Raw genomic sequence first — 15,729 nt, 5'->3', positions numbered from 1 at the left:
CTAGCCTGCTCAGTGCATCCATGTGAGAGCTAACAAACTCATTGACTATTTATACACAGACACTAATTGCAATTTAAAAAGCCACAGGTGTGGGAAATTAACCTTTAATTGCAATTTAAACATGTGTGTGTCACCTTGTGTGTCTGTAACAAGGCCAAACATTCAAGGGTATGTAAACTTTTGATCAGGGGCATTTGGGTGATTCCTGTTATCATTATGATTTAAAAAGGAGCCAAACAACTATGTGATGATAAATGGCTTCATATGATCACTATTCTTAAATAAAAGACAGTTTTTTTGCATGATCAGTCATATTTTCAAAATCAATGCCAAAATTTCACAATTTCTGCCAGGGTTTTTATATATATATTTTATGCCAGGGCATAACACAAAGAATAATGCTATAAATATAATATACAGTATATAAAATATGCAAATGTTACGCTGCTAAAATGACGGAAATGCGTCATACAGAGGGGACTGTCTGATCTGTCATACTACATACACCCTTACACAAGGAAATAATTAGTGGACCACCTGGCTTTCCAAAATTTCTTATAATAAACAGGTTTTCAATGGATGTGAGGGCGAGATATTAATCCACAGGTGGTCTATCATGAACTCAGAACAGAAGAAATTAAGGCCATTTATATCGTGCCAGTCTGGTTGTCCCCTTCCCCACAAGACACCTGAGTTCCCTTACACACAAATAGCTGTATAAGTGTCCTTTGCAGAGACTACCCTTCATATTCAGCTGTATACAGCAGACATTAGAAAGTTACACTGTGGCCCTGGAGGAAAAAAATCTCTTTGAAGCAAACTGTATAAATTTAATAGAAAGCCAGGGACATACCATGTTAGGCATAGAGCTCCGGAATTTACAGCTTTACAACAGGCCTTTTTGAGAGCCACACAACTTATGACGGCTTATTTCAAACAATGACTATTTCTAGCCTTCCTGCTTAGAACCCTTTAAGCCCTTTATTCAATTACAGCATCTCATAAATCTCAATATTTTAGTGTATGTTTTGATCGCTCCCTACACATTTTGCATGTGTTTTGTTATTAATTGAAGTGGATTTGGTGATGTTTAGAATAGTGAGATCAAAAAGGTTTATGATGCCATTAGCTTGACTTGAAAAAGTGTTTATAATCATTGTTAAAGAAACATGTGTGTGTGTGTTTACTTAGCCATACTGTAGTTTGGAACGTCCTCATTTGGAAAACCGATCCACACATAAATTAAATAATTTATTATTATTATTATTATTAAAATGTAAGAACTTTTTCTTTGAGGGTTAGGGTTAGGCTACGGTTTTGAACTAAAAAAATGTTACCTAAAATATGTGGCAACATCTAAATTAACTGGTTTGATTCAACTAAAAGAATGTTATTTAACATCACTGAATCAACCTGAATACATTAGGTTACAGCAACAAAACAACATTTTTAATGGTTATATCAGGTCAATATAACTGCTTAAAGGTGCTGTAAGCGATTTTGGCTGTTCTTGAATTTCCACAAATTGAACTATTGGATTAGCCACGCCCCCTCTTTCCAAAACCCCGCCCTCCAAAGATACCAAATGAGCTTTATTGAGACCAACACAAGCAGAAACAGTTGTCAAAAAACAACAGCACCAAAATAGTGCCCTCAACTGACAACTGTTATGAGCAACATGACATCAAAATGGCATTTAAGACTCAATAATTTGCTGCAACTACAATACTATGAGAATGCGAAAAATGATTGACAGGCAGAAAGCGCCAGAGGCTATGGCCCACGGACACATTTTTGTTTGCAGTTTACAGAGTCTAGAGCTGTCACAGAGAGCGATGAGATATCTCAGGACACTTATTTCATTAAGATCTTTCAGGGAGTTGGACATTTTTTTGCATTCTTTCCATGAAAAATATCGCTTACAGCACCTTTAAGGTATCAATTGCAGGTAACACTTTTAACAGTGTAAGTCTGTAGTAATTAGAATTAGCCTTACGTAAACTCAATAGAAGTCTATGGCATATCCCCATTTAGATTCAATAAACATGTGTGGATGCAAGATTTCCCTTGTTTATAAGAATACAAACAGAAGTGTTGTTTGTACAGCTTATGCCCTTGAAAATATTTTTTTGGAAATGCAACAGATGTTTCTTTTTTGTAGGAAATGACAGTTAGCTCATTTGTCAGTAATTTTGATGACCGTGATGACTATTCTTTTCTTTCACATCAAAATGTGACTGAGCCTTGGAAGGAAATGTGCACAGGCCACACAAATCCTCACATGAATGTGTCACAACCTCGGTCTGACAGCCCCTCCTTCTTGTTATCTGTCAATGTGCTGATTTCTGTTTTGTGTTTGAGCGCATGGCTCTGTTGTGTTTTTTTGTCTGCCATGTGCTCTTCTGACCAGCCCACTTTTTTCCTCTTGCCACGCCTCCTCGTTTAGTCCTTGTCATTTTGATTGTCTGCACCTGTCCCTCATGTGTCTTCATCTAAACTCAGCAAAAAAGAAACGTCCCTTTTTCAGGACACTGTATTTTAAAGATAATTTTGTAAAAATCCAAATAACTTTATTATCTTTATTTTAAAGGGTTTAAACAATGTTTTCCATGCTTGTTCAATGAACCATCAACTATTAATGAACATGCACCTGTGGAACGGTCATTAAGAAACTAACAGCTTACAGACGGTGGGCAATTAAGGTCACAGTTATAAAAACTTAGGACACTAAAGAGACCTTTCTACTGACTCTGAAAAACACCAAAAGAAAGATGCCCAGGGTCCCTGCTCATCTGTGTGAATGTGCCTTAGGCATGCTGCATGGAGGCATGAGGACTGCAGATGTGGCCAGGGCAATAAATTGCAATGTCCGTACTGTGAGATGCCTAAGACAGTGCTTCAGGGAGACAGGAAGGACAGCTGATCGTCCTCGCAGTGGCAGACCACGTGTAACAAAACCTGCACAGGATCGGTACATCCGAATATCACACCTGCGGGACAGGTACAGGATGGCAACAACAACTGCCCGAGTTACACCAGGAATGCACAATCCCTCCATCAGTGCTCAGACTGTCCGCAATAGGCTGAGAGAGGCTGGACTGAGGGCTTGTAAGTCTGTTATAAGGCAGGTTCTTACCAGACATCATTGGCAACAACATCGCCTATGGGCACAAACCCACCTTTGGTGGACCAGACAGGACTGGCAAAAAGTGCTCTTCATTGACGAGTCATGTTTATCGTTTAAGTAATGAGCGTTACACCGAGACCTGTACTCAGGAGCAGGATCGAGGTGGAGGGTCTGTCATGGTCTGGGGCGGTGGGTCACAGCATCATCGGACTGAGCTTGTTGTCACTGCAGGCAGTCTCAATGCTGTGTGTTACAGGGAAGACATCCTCCTCCCTCATTGGGTACCCTTCCTGTAGGCTCATCCTTACATGACCCTCCAGCATGACAGTGCCACCAGCCATACTGCTCGTTCTGTGTGTGGTTTCCTGCAAGACAGGAATGTCAGTGTTCTGCTATGGCCAGCGAACAGCCCGGATCTCAATCCCATTGAGCACGTCTGGGACCTGTTGGATTGGAGGGTGAGGGCTAGGGCCAGGGCCATTCCCCCAGAAATGTCCGGGAACTTGCAAGTGCCTTGGTGGAAGAGTGGGGTAACATCTCACAGCAAGAACTGGCAAATCTGGTGCAGTCCATGAGGAGGAGATGCACTGCAGTACTTAATGCAGCTGGTGGCCACACCAGATACTGTCTGTTACTTTTGACTTTGTTCAGGGACACATTATTCCATTTCTGTTAGTCACATGTCTGTGAAACTTGTTCAGTTTATGTCTTAGATGTTGAATCTTTTTATGTTCATACAAATATTTACACGATAATTTTGCTGAAAATAAAAGCAGTTGAAAGTGAGAGGACATTTATTTTTTTGCTGAGTTTATATATTGTGCCTTCTTCCTCTTGTGTTTGTCGAATCGTTTTGTTTTGTCAGTTCGTCTGTTGCTGGTCTGGTCTAGTCTTGTTCCTGTTCCCGGTCCTTGTTATTATTTTTATTCTGGTTTAGTTTGTTTTCTCTCCCCCGTGAGTGTTTTGTGTTTGCCTGTTTTTTTTTTTTCTTTTTTTCTTTTTTTTTCTTCTGTTGTTTAATAAAATATGTATATTTGGGTCCTCCTTCCTGCTAGCACTCCTGACAGAATGATTCGACCACTAATGGACCCAGCAGGATTTTTTTTTTTTCCTGATTCTCTGGTTCGCCAAAGAGCTGCCAAATCTGAAAAGCTCTTTGGTCTCCATCAAGGGAACCAGCCAGAGGGAGTATTTGCTGGAATTTCTAGCGTTGGCCTCAGGTTTGGGCTTCAACAAGAAATGCCTCATTGATCTCTTGTGGCAGGCCTGGTTGAGCCTATCAAGTCTTGTATTCCTGTTGGGAGTGAAGAATGGAGTCTTACCGAGACCATAAAATTGGCTTCAAAGTGGGATTATTTTATCTCAGCCTGTGTCTCGGAAGGCTCTCTCTCTTCATCCCAGCCCAAGGACAGCGATGCCCCCTCACCGATGGTGGGTGCTGCAGCCCCTCTTCCCATCACTCGGAAGAGGAAGAGACGGAGCTCCACACCTGAGTCCGTGGTTGACCACCAGGTTGATGAGCCTATCCAGTTCCCTGTGGCCATCCACGATCCTGTCCAGTTCCCCGTGGCTGTCGATGAGCCCGTCCAGTCCCCCATGACCGTCGACGTGCCCGTCCAGTCCCCCGTGACCGTCGATGAGCCTGTTCAGTCCCCAGTGACCTTCAACTATCCTGTCCAGTCCCTAGCGGCCATCGACCAGCCCTTTGCCCAGTCCAGTGTCCAGCACCCATCAGACACCAGCTACCAGTCTGTTACTTATCCCAGTAACCAGCACCCATCAGACACCAGCGAACAGGCAACTATGACCTGACAGCCCTTTCCTCTTTTTTATTTGGATTTTCTCCCCTTTTCTTCCCAATTTGGAATGCCCAATTCCCAATGCGCTTTAAGTCCTTGTGGTGGCGTAGTGACACGCCTCAATCCAGGTGGTGGAGGATGAATCTCAGTTGCCTCCGTGTCTGAGACCATCAATCCGCGCATCTTATCACATGGCTTGTTGAGCGCGTTACCGTGGAGACATGGCGCGTGTGGAAGCTTCACGCTATTCTCCACGGCATCCATGCACAACTCACCACATGCCCCACTGAGAGCGAGAACCACATTATAGCGACCACGAGGAGGTTACCCCATGTAACTCTACCCTCCGTAGCAACCGGACCAATTTGGTTGCTTAGAAGAGCTGGCTGGAGTCACTCAGCATGCCCTGGATTTGAACTAAAATATATTTATGTTCACTCATTCCTGCGTTTGGGTCCTCCTTCCTGCTAGCACTCCTGACAGAATGTAGCGTCACTCTGAAAATAGTCCCAGCCCACCCACCTTCACCCACACTTCCACTGAGTGACCTTCACAGAAATTCATCACCATACACCCCACCCTATCACCCATCCTCTTCTCGGGCAGCGGCCACACAGGGATTTGCTGTTCTTCTGGCCTGCAGCACCACTGCTGCGTATATTACTGTGCTCTAATCTGGACTTCATTAGACCGCAGAGATCTCATGATGTACGAGTGTGTACATACACTGACTCTGAATCACTTTAGCCATGTTTGTACATAGGAGGACTGAGCTTAGGGGTTGTGGTGACAAGGGAGCATCTCCCTAAAGGAGTAAAGGATTCAGGGGTATTACAGAGATGCTGTAAGACCTGCCCTTTGTGAGAAGAATGCAGTGTGATGTCATTTTCATCTTGTGCGCATTCAACGGGCTGGGCCAACATGTATACTATTTTTAGTAGTTCCTTAATTGTTTTTTGTGGTTCCTTAATGTGGTTTTTGTTGAGCAAAGGGACCTGAGTTCAAACTTCAACCTAATATATGTTTTTTGTTTGTTTGTTTACAGCTGAACTTGACAATTATAATGAATTTTTACTGAATGGAATAAAGCAGCTTTGAAATTTGGGAAATAGAGCCTTTTGTGTTCCATGGGGGAAAAAATTATATAAATTTGACATGAGTGTGGGTAGATGATGAAATTTCATTTAAAAGCAAATGACCTGAAGAAGATCCAACTTTTACCTATAATAATGTGCTACCTTACAATCAAAGATACAAATAATTTTTGGGAAATTGCATTCAAAAACCACTCGTCTCCAAAATCTAAGGGGGTATAACGCTTCTGCTAATGGAATACTGCTCATTACTGCAGACAAACACAGAAACATGAAGTATTCATGAGAGGAAGGAATTCTAACATTTAATATAGTTTGTGCGAAATGCGAGGATACCATTTTTCCACTGTGCTTGGGTGTCAGAGGGAAATAAGCAGGGATGTTTTCCCTCTGTGTTCTCCCCTCTCCACTTATCTCACTGCAATCTGATGGAAAACAGATAAAAGAAAATATTCACTCTCAGTATGTTTGAAGGAAACAAACATTGCAAAGAGCATGCCCTAAAGAGCATGTAAGACGAGAGCCAGTCCTCATGGACACCACTAATGAGAAACTTTAGGTTGAGGGAAGTGTGAAATCCAGTTTGGATGTGAACTGATTCAGGGAAGAGCTGCAAACGACATGGAATTATTAAACGGTAGACTTTGCAGACCAGCAGACCAATAATTCCTTTCACTGCATACTGCACACTTACATACATATGCTTTCATTTATGCACCACAAAGGCAATAAATGCATTATAAAGGTCTTGTTTCACTGTTATTTTGTGGCCCCAAACAGTGTTGAGCATCCTTTGCAAACCTGCGGTCAGCTCTTGCTGTTCTCGATTAACCAACAGATACTGTTCCATGTAAGCGGGGCATTCCATTCTCCCTGGCTGCCACCATGAGCACTAATAGATATTTAAGATGTGAGGCCTGGTAGTGGTGGTGCTTGCCTTGTCTAGGAGGCTCACTGTGCGGCAGGATTTATTAATGACAGCATCCCACTGATGTTGAGATTTAGTAAGGCTCCTCACTGGTGCCCATGGGCTCCCAGTGATTAAAACAGCTCTCCTCTCTCTCTCTCTCTCCACAGGTAGGCAAGCTCATCCAAGAAGCAGCAGGAAAGAGCAATCTAAAGAGAGTCACGCTAGAGCTAGGGGGAAAAAGTCCCAACATCATTTTTGCAGATGCCGATTGTAAGTATTCAGGCACTGTTTTATGGCTGCCCTCCTGTTGTCCTGGCACAACAGTTTGTGCACAGGTGCTACTCCAAAGAACTTCTCTGCCACTTGTTGATGACATCAAAGAAACGTTTACTTGATACAGTACCTTATGTTTTGGAGTGGTCCATATACATGCAAATTAGTTTATCTCACTCCCCAAATCCCTGATTATCGTGGGATGAATGTTCCTTCATGCCTTTAAGAAGTTCACCAAACCTTTAAATGCTTTAAGCAGCCGTGAGCATGCCCCCCGTAAATCAGCTGAATGGGCCCAGCCCGGACGTATTACACCACGGCTGTAAATCTAGTAGCTCCATTAACCCTTCAAATGCCACAGCCTGGCAGTCCATCCTTCCCAGGTGTCCAATATTCCACACAGATGCTCATGCACACATGAACCACAACTGCTTAACAATAAACTTATGGCTCCAAGTCTATTACTAAATTACTTTGAAAGGATTATTGGCATTCAGGGCATATATCCCTGATTTATCTATCAGCTGTTCTTTTGAGCTGAGATTTTTTTCTACAATAAAATTACATATTTTGAATGATCAACGGTTTCACATAATCCCAGTGTTTCACACCTTTAACTAATAATGCTTTTGCCCCATGTGTAGTGTATGGCTGGCAGCTGTTTATTAATGTGGTTTGTCTATGTGTCTTTCAGTGGATCTGGCAGTGGAGCAGGCCCATCAGGGTGTGTTCTTTAATAGTGGCCAGTGCTGCACGGCTGGCTCCCGTATCTTTGTGGAGGAGCCCATTTATAATGAGTTTGTGCGCAGGAGTGTTGAGAGAGCTCAGAGAAGGACGGTGGGAAACCCCTTTGACCCAGTGACTGAGCAGGGACCTCAGGTAAGACCATATGCAATTTATTTATATTATTAATTAATTGACATTTAATTAAAATGCCATTTAATTAATAATTTAGGCCAAAAATTGTTTGAGTTTATTTCTATCACACTTTAAAGAATTTTTTTTTTTAGCAGAAGGCTTTAAAACACGAAGAGTCAAAATTCTTAAATAAATTATTTAAAATATTAAATTATTTGAATAATTATTAAATGTAATTAAATAATTACAATTTTAATCTTATTATATATAAAGAAATAAACAATCTGCTTTACCTGCCCAGTTCATTATTAAAGGTCTGATGATAATCCCAATAAATAAAGACTAAGGATTCTGTCATTCAAATTTAGAGAATTTAATTGTCTATGTTTGACTGTACTAGATCAGTGCAGAGCAGCAGAGTCGTGTGCTGGAGCTGATTCAGAGTGGCATTACTGAGGGTGCTAAACTAGAGTGTGGCGGCAAAGCTCTGTCTTCTAAAGGCTTTTATATCGAGCCCACAGTCTTCTCCAATGTACAGGACCACATGCGCATTGCCAAAGAGGAGGTAAACCCACCTATGACATTCATGACATACTGTAACAGTATCACTGGCATTGTTATACTTAATAAAACTTATTGTTTTTGTACCAGTAGAGCATCATGGAATGGTTGACAAATGAAGCTTTTTGTAGCTAACATAGTGTCTGAATAATAAACCTATTTTTGGATGTCACACACTGCAATTTGTTGTAGATATTTGGGCCAGTTCAGCAGATTATGAAGTTTAAGACGATTGAAGAAGTGATTGAGAGAGCCAACAACACAGAATACGGGCTGGTAGCGGCTGTCTTCACCAAAGACCTCAACAAGGCAATGACTGTCTCTGCAGCTGTGCAGGCTGGCACCGTTTGGTAAGAGATTTACACATTAAAAGAAACCCACGCAAAATCAAAAGCAACACAATTGATATCTTGTTTTGTTTAGGTTCCAAATATCATTGGGTGATATGTGTGACTTCAACATGGCAAAAACATTTTCCCAAACTTCCAGCATAGTCAGTCACTTATTGTCTCAATGTCAGTACATATTAGGGGTGTAACGGTGTATCCAGTCATGCTAGTTCAGCATCAGCTTGAATGGAAATCTCCTAAATGGTTGGTCAAGATTATGATCAAAGGACATATTTCAAATCAGCAGTAAAATCTGACAACATCGGTATCATAAATTGTGCTACTTAACCTCATATAAAAAAAAAATCTTGGCTTGTATATCGCTAATGCGCATGTGTGTTGTCGAGTTGATTGACAGACGAGGTCTGTATCTAAAAGGTGATTGGCTCTTTTACCAGTATGGCGGGACTTCCTTTCTACATCCGTTGACCGTTGGCTGTCGTTGGGCATTCCAATTTCTCCCATTCACTAATAGAAGTGGCCCGTCTCTGCTAAATAGTCTCTGGTAAAGTGCAACGTGGCTCAAAATGCGGTTGTGAGTCCTGAAATTAATGATAGTGCCATAATCTACTATATACTGTATAATGCTAAATATGTATAATGATGCTATGCTATATCATGTATCATTTAAGTAGGGTTATAAGAAGGGACATTATTTAACTGGATAACATGCACTTCCATTATATATGTATTTTTGAAAATAATATTTAGATGAAGGCTAATCAGAGACAATATTATTTTAGAAAATACAGCTTTCATTTATTTTTTAATAAAATATTTTAAATGTATGTTATCAGGGACAGTGTGTAAGGGAGACAGAGACTATCTAACATTATTCCATATTTTCTGTAAAGCTAATTATTAGCTAATATTTCCATTTGGTGTCACCATTGCCCTGTTCTAGGCTGATTTTTAATCCCAGTATATCTCTAATGGATCATATCGCACTTTTAATAAAAGTGCTACATTTTAAATGTTTTGCATATGTCTTTAAAGTAATAATAATAATAATAACTTTTCTTGATTCAGGCTTAGTTTAAAGAATCGTAAACTCAACCGAACCGAATCATGATATGAGTGAACCGTTACACCCCTATTGCTTATTTGACAACGAATCCTAACACACGGCCACTGTATAATTTCATAGAGCTGAATGGAATGTCATGAAATCATTGAAATTGTGAAATGTAATTTTGTGTGCAGGATTAACTGTTATAATGCCCTGAGCTGCCAGTGTCCCTTTGGAGGATTCAAAATGTCTGGAAATGGTCGTGAACTGTAAGTGCTTATCAGTGTTATAATATCATGATCATGTTTGCTTACAGTACCTTGCTGTTCACACTGACATTGGTTGTTTTCCTTTTTTCAGGGGTGACTATGGACTGAAAGAGTATACAGAGGTGAAAACCATTACGATGAAAATGTCAGGGAAGAACTCTTAAAGCACAAACCTGTGTGCTCCTAGCAGAGAGAAGTCTTCCTCTGAGGTTAACCACTAGCCATCATCCTTTGGTTGTCTATAGTGGTAAAACTGCACACACCGTAACCACCCATCACTTCTGCATGGGAGCACCTCTTCTGCTGCATCCTCATGGGCTGTTATCATGGACTACCCAACCATCTCCGTTAGCTCTACTAGCAGTTTCCATGTCCAACGCCGCCATAACTTCCTACACCCATTCCAGTCGTGGCCTCCTTTCGCCGGCTCCTCTAACCATACTAAAGCACTCGGAGTCGCGGGTAAGGAGGGCTACGCTTTTGACCACTGCACCTGCAATGTGCAGACACTAACAGACTGCGACTGCTCTCTCTGATGACACAACTTAATCTCCTGCATGACGTGTGTTTTTACAAACCACATTGCTAGAAAAGCTCTGATGTCTCTGAATAGAGAGGGATGTCATTCTCAAACCTCATCATTAACTTACCTTTCCACTGGGTATAATTCTAGCAGGCATATTAGTTTGTACTAAGACCACAGATTTTTGTCTTTGAATGAGTAATAATTCTAAAATTTGTGTAACTGATTTGTGTTTTATTCTTTTCATGAATGTTTTTACAATGTATAACTTTGTCGATGTCTTGACCAATGTAAACAAAAATGATTTACCTCAACAAAAAAATGAAAAAAATCTGTGGTGTTCATTTTTGACAAATAATTCCTCATTGATGCCCATATATTGTCAGATTTAAAGAATTATTGTGTACTATGAATACAGAAGTTAAGCTATAGAATGAGTTCTTCACTAAAAAGTACTTTCTTGAATTGAGTTTTCAAAAAATCAAAAGCGGTTTTCAATATAAATGTTTAATCAAGTTCCAATTTACTTGTTATGAAATTATGACCCTTACCTGACTTTGACAAGAAGAAAAAACGTATTAGTAAAAAATAAACATATTCACATATGACTTTCCCTTCCAGAAATAGTCTCTGAACTTGCATTTGCAAGATTCATTTTGATTCAGAAATTGTTCTGCTTCCGATGTTACAGATCAGTTTTCAGATGACTGTGAGTATTTATTCTTATATCAACCAGGGTGATAAAACACTGAGTCAGAGATAGAACAAGTTATTTGGTAAAAGCTCTTCAGATATGTGGAGTTAGCCAGATAAAAGAAGCACCCAGTAGTGCAACTTCCTTAGAAGTTGCATTCTCAAAGAAACAGTCACAATGGATTTTCCCAGCAGCCTCTTGCCAATCGATATCTTCAGTCCAACAAGAATGATGAAAAGAGTTGTTTTCGTAACACAGTTCTGGTATGCAAGACCAGAATGGCGAAAGCTTTTCTTCATTTTAATTCAAATGTGTTGATGTGACTTTTCCTTATTGCTTAGCATTATATGGCTATGAATAAAAACAAAAACATTTTGTCTCACCTGAATTTGAAGACATGTTGCAGATTTCATCACGTGTGAACCAATCAGGAAAGAATAAAATGTTGAGGGAATGCAGTTGAAAAATATTGTTCAATCTGTTTGACATTGTTGCACAATGATGTCATTGACCCTTCCCTCCTTAGGAGTCTGTCAGATTGTATTTATAATTCTCTGGAGTCTCATATGATTAATGTGTACCAAGTTCACACGGATATTTCTACATGACAGTAGTGTAAAATAGCTGCACACAAGGTTTGTAGTTATAAAAACATGATAAAACAATAAATAGTGTTATTATAGACTTTATTGAATGAGTGTGGTATTTAAGGGTGTATTTTCATTTTTATGACTTCTAGGTATTTACTTTTTTTTTTTAATATTCAATATATGGTAAGACAGTGGATTAAAATGAATATTAATGTTTGCACATATGAAAGAATAGTCATGTTCTCCAAAGGCATCACGTAATAAAGATTTTACAAATTTATGCATAATGAGGTGCTGATCATACAGAATTAAATCAAGTTCTACCAAACTATTTCTCAAAATGAAAATAAACTCAATGATCCCTCCTCCTTTCTTTGGGGTCCTTGATGCATCAACTGATTTCAACCATCTTGGACTCTGCCCAAGGTTAAATGGTGATACGTCCATCATAATCTGAATTCCTGTATCTCTCCTCAGAGTAATACATTTATTAGATAAAGCACTTATGGAGTCTGATAAGTATCATTCACTGATCATTAGCCTATGCTCTTTCAAAGGATTTACAGCCAAATATATCCATATAACTTTCACATCTACTGAACTTGAGGATGGATTAAACATGTAATGATCTCTTAAATAGGCTCTGGCATACGTTCTAATCAAATGAATCTTCTCTAAATATGTATGGATTTTCCATATTTTGCCAAATAGTTATTAAAACTAATGTGTCTCATGTATAAATGAAATGGATGTTCTAAAATGAAATTGCACTATTAGACTCTAGAATCTGTCCATTTGACTTCATCAAGATAAGCAGACAAAGCTAAGCTGGTGGTAACCAAAGAACTGTGAACTGGCTGATGGTCTGCAGGACAAAAACACACACAAAAACACAAACACACACCAGCAGCCAAGGGCATAGATTCAAGGGGGTACAAGCAAGTAAGACAGCCATTATCTCACATGCATCTCATCTAGAGTTTCAGAAGAGATGTCATAATGCCACAAACTGTGCTTAAATTTCTAAAACTTCAATATCTGTAATCCAAAGTCAGATATTTCAGTATGAATTCAAACATTTCTCATCAAATTCAAAATATTTTTTGGAGAAACCTCTAAGACAAAGTTGATTCTCAAATACAACTGAGCTATGAATTCATGCAAACTCTGAGCAAAATAATTTCCTGTGTTCTTTCTGAAGATTCTGAAAGCTCGCTTATGTCCTGCAAAGGCAAACGCAGTTACCACACTGAAAAATGTGCTTCATGTGGTAACATCTAAATTAAATAATATTTAACATCACTGAATCAATCTGAATACAGCAGGCTACATCAACCAAACACCTTTTTAGGGTTAGATGAGGTAGAATAATTTCCTTAAGGTAACAGTCGCAGGGTATCGCTTTTTAGAGTGTTATCCAAATTGAGTGACCAAAATCAGGTCTCTTATGGCACTTTTCCAATGCACGTTACGTTTCAACTCGACTCGACTCTGCTCGCTTTACTTTTCTGAGCTTGCTTTTCCACTGCAGTTTAGTGCTGCCTCAACGTGGGTGGGATTATAGGCTGATCGTCATAGTTGCGCCGCCTCTACTGCCGTGACATCATCTTAAACATGACACAAACATTACTGACCATAAACAATAACACGACCGCTAGCTGTTAGCTACTAGCTCATTGTGCTGCATAAAGCAGTTGTTGCATGGTGATTTTACACAAGTGCAAGAGTTAAATTGGCCTGGTTGTTTTAGAAGCAAGCTTTCCAGTAGCTGGTCAACTAAATAAAGTGAAGCTTTCAAGCAGAATATAGAGTTACTGTAACAAAATGTACCATCCTCCATCGTGGACTCCAACAACGCCGAGTCCAGGGCACTCTCCCTCCCATTGCTCGCTGGTCTATTGCCATAGATAGCGTCCATTTGGTCGAACCACTTCCACTTTCTTCTGTTTGAACCAGTCCGGCTGTTGTGGTCCTTGATGATTCTGTAGTCACTTTTAAGTTTTTTTAACTTTTCCCTACACTGTTGGTAGGTCCGGTAGTAGTCGTGTGCGGCCAACAGCTGAGACACTTCCTGAAAGACTATTTCGTTTCGCGTCGTTTCGTTCGTCGCTAATGAGAGTAACGTCTGCACCTCGTTTATTGACCACGGCATGGGTTTTGAGCACAGCTATTTCTTTTTACAATTCGAAAGTCGCGTGTACAAATGATATTGCTGTCGCTGTTGCTAACTTTAAAACTAGCGGGTTAATGTCCCGTGTCGCAAATCCAGTGATGCTGGTAGTGACGATTCTCTCTGACCAATCAGTGATCTGCAGGGTTTTGACGTCACATTTAGTATCGGCTCGGCTCACTTGGAACCTTGACCGAGGTGGTACTAAAAAAGTATCAGGTACCAGGTACTATCCACAGTGGAAAACACCCAAAAAGCAAGCAGGGTCGAGTTGAGTCGAGCTGTACTGTGCAGTGTAAAAGCCCCATATGACTATGATCTGTCCTGTGATAGACGGGTTTGGCTCAGCTATGGTCAGATTTAGAGAAAACAGAGTAAACTTTTTAGACAATCAAAACACTTGCCATTTCTCTTGGTTTTAGTGTTGTGTAGTTACTGTGTTGTGGCTTTGTATGACAGTTTTGTTCTCAGACTTTATTTTTTAGAAGTGATTCATCTTTCAAGAATTCCTCTACTTTAAAACATTAATAGATCAGGAAGAGTAAAAAGCACACAATTTCACATATGACTTAAAACCCAATGTGACTGCAGGTAGCTCAGCCCTAACCTAATCATCTGCCATTTCTAAGCCTGTCTTCCCTTTGTAGCAAAACTAATTAGCAAGACAAAATGATGGGGTAGAAAAAGAAACATACTTCAAGCATTCTGGGCTTTAGCCAACTTCAGCTGGACCTCTGCTCCCTTAGTTGGGAGTTAGCTAGTTCCTCTTTCCTCTGACATCACTCTGCAAACCTCATACAACAATAATACGGCCCCAATTTCATGACATTATGGCTTCCTTACATGCACATGGGAGGGCTGGAGCTGAGGTCCCTACTGACCAGACGCGATGTGCTTATTTCCCAGCTACAAGCTGCACAGCTGCGGTTCATGGGAGGAACAGAAATGGATAAAGAGATTCCAGTCTGTTTTGGGGAGAGAAAAAATGGTCCTAACAGAGCACTTCCCAAACTCTGGGCAGTCGATGTACCACTGTTAAAAATGTGATGCAGCTGTTTTTTTCTCCCAAAGGCATATTTTACACTAAAAGTACACAGTCAATAAGGGCACCTGTTCTGCCTGATGTGCAATTAAAATCAGGATTCAAGAAGCAGATGTATTAATAACAAGTGATTCACGGGCCAACACGTGATTAGTGTCTGTTTTTTGTTTGTTTAAGCATATTCATGAGACATTATGGAATTTATCCGAATTACTAGTAGCACTGCATGTTTGTGTGCAAAACACTTGAAACTGATATGAATATACTTTGGGAACATAATGTTAAAACTAGCTCATAAGTGGCTGTTTTGTGATCACTAGAGATACAGGCAGCTGAATTACAATCATGGTTGTTGTCATTGATGTTGTTTTTTGTTATAATAGCTCCAGTTCACAAAGCTATAAATTCAGACAAGCTCTTA

General features: G+C 40.0%; 1 protein-coding gene across 1 annotated transcript in view; it reads left to right on the top strand.

The window, feature by feature from the left end:
* LOC127447611 (retinal dehydrogenase 2-like) overlaps positions 1 to 12,190 on the top strand; it is a 32,312-nt gene extending 20,122 nt beyond the window's left edge. The window contains exons 8-13 of the mRNA XM_051709583.1: positions 7,098 to 7,200; positions 7,898 to 8,082; positions 8,462 to 8,626; positions 8,815 to 8,972; positions 10,215 to 10,289; positions 10,381 to 12,190. Coding sequence (XP_051565543.1) covers positions 7,098 to 7,200; positions 7,898 to 8,082; positions 8,462 to 8,626; positions 8,815 to 8,972; positions 10,215 to 10,289; positions 10,381 to 10,453 — 759 coding nt within the window. The 3' untranslated portion in view covers positions 10,454 to 12,190. The remainder of the gene's footprint in view (positions 1 to 7,097; positions 7,201 to 7,897; positions 8,083 to 8,461; positions 8,627 to 8,814; positions 8,973 to 10,214; positions 10,290 to 10,380) is intronic.
* Positions 12,191 to 15,729: the final 3,539 nt, after the last annotated feature.

This window comes from Myxocyprinus asiaticus, chromosome 1 (genome assembly GCF_019703515.2).
Source record: "Myxocyprinus asiaticus isolate MX2 ecotype Aquarium Trade chromosome 1, UBuf_Myxa_2, whole genome shotgun sequence".
NCBI classification, from domain to species: Eukaryota; Metazoa; Chordata; class Actinopteri; order Cypriniformes; family Catostomidae; genus Myxocyprinus; species Myxocyprinus asiaticus.
This window is presented reverse-complemented; position numbering and strand designations above follow the sequence as displayed.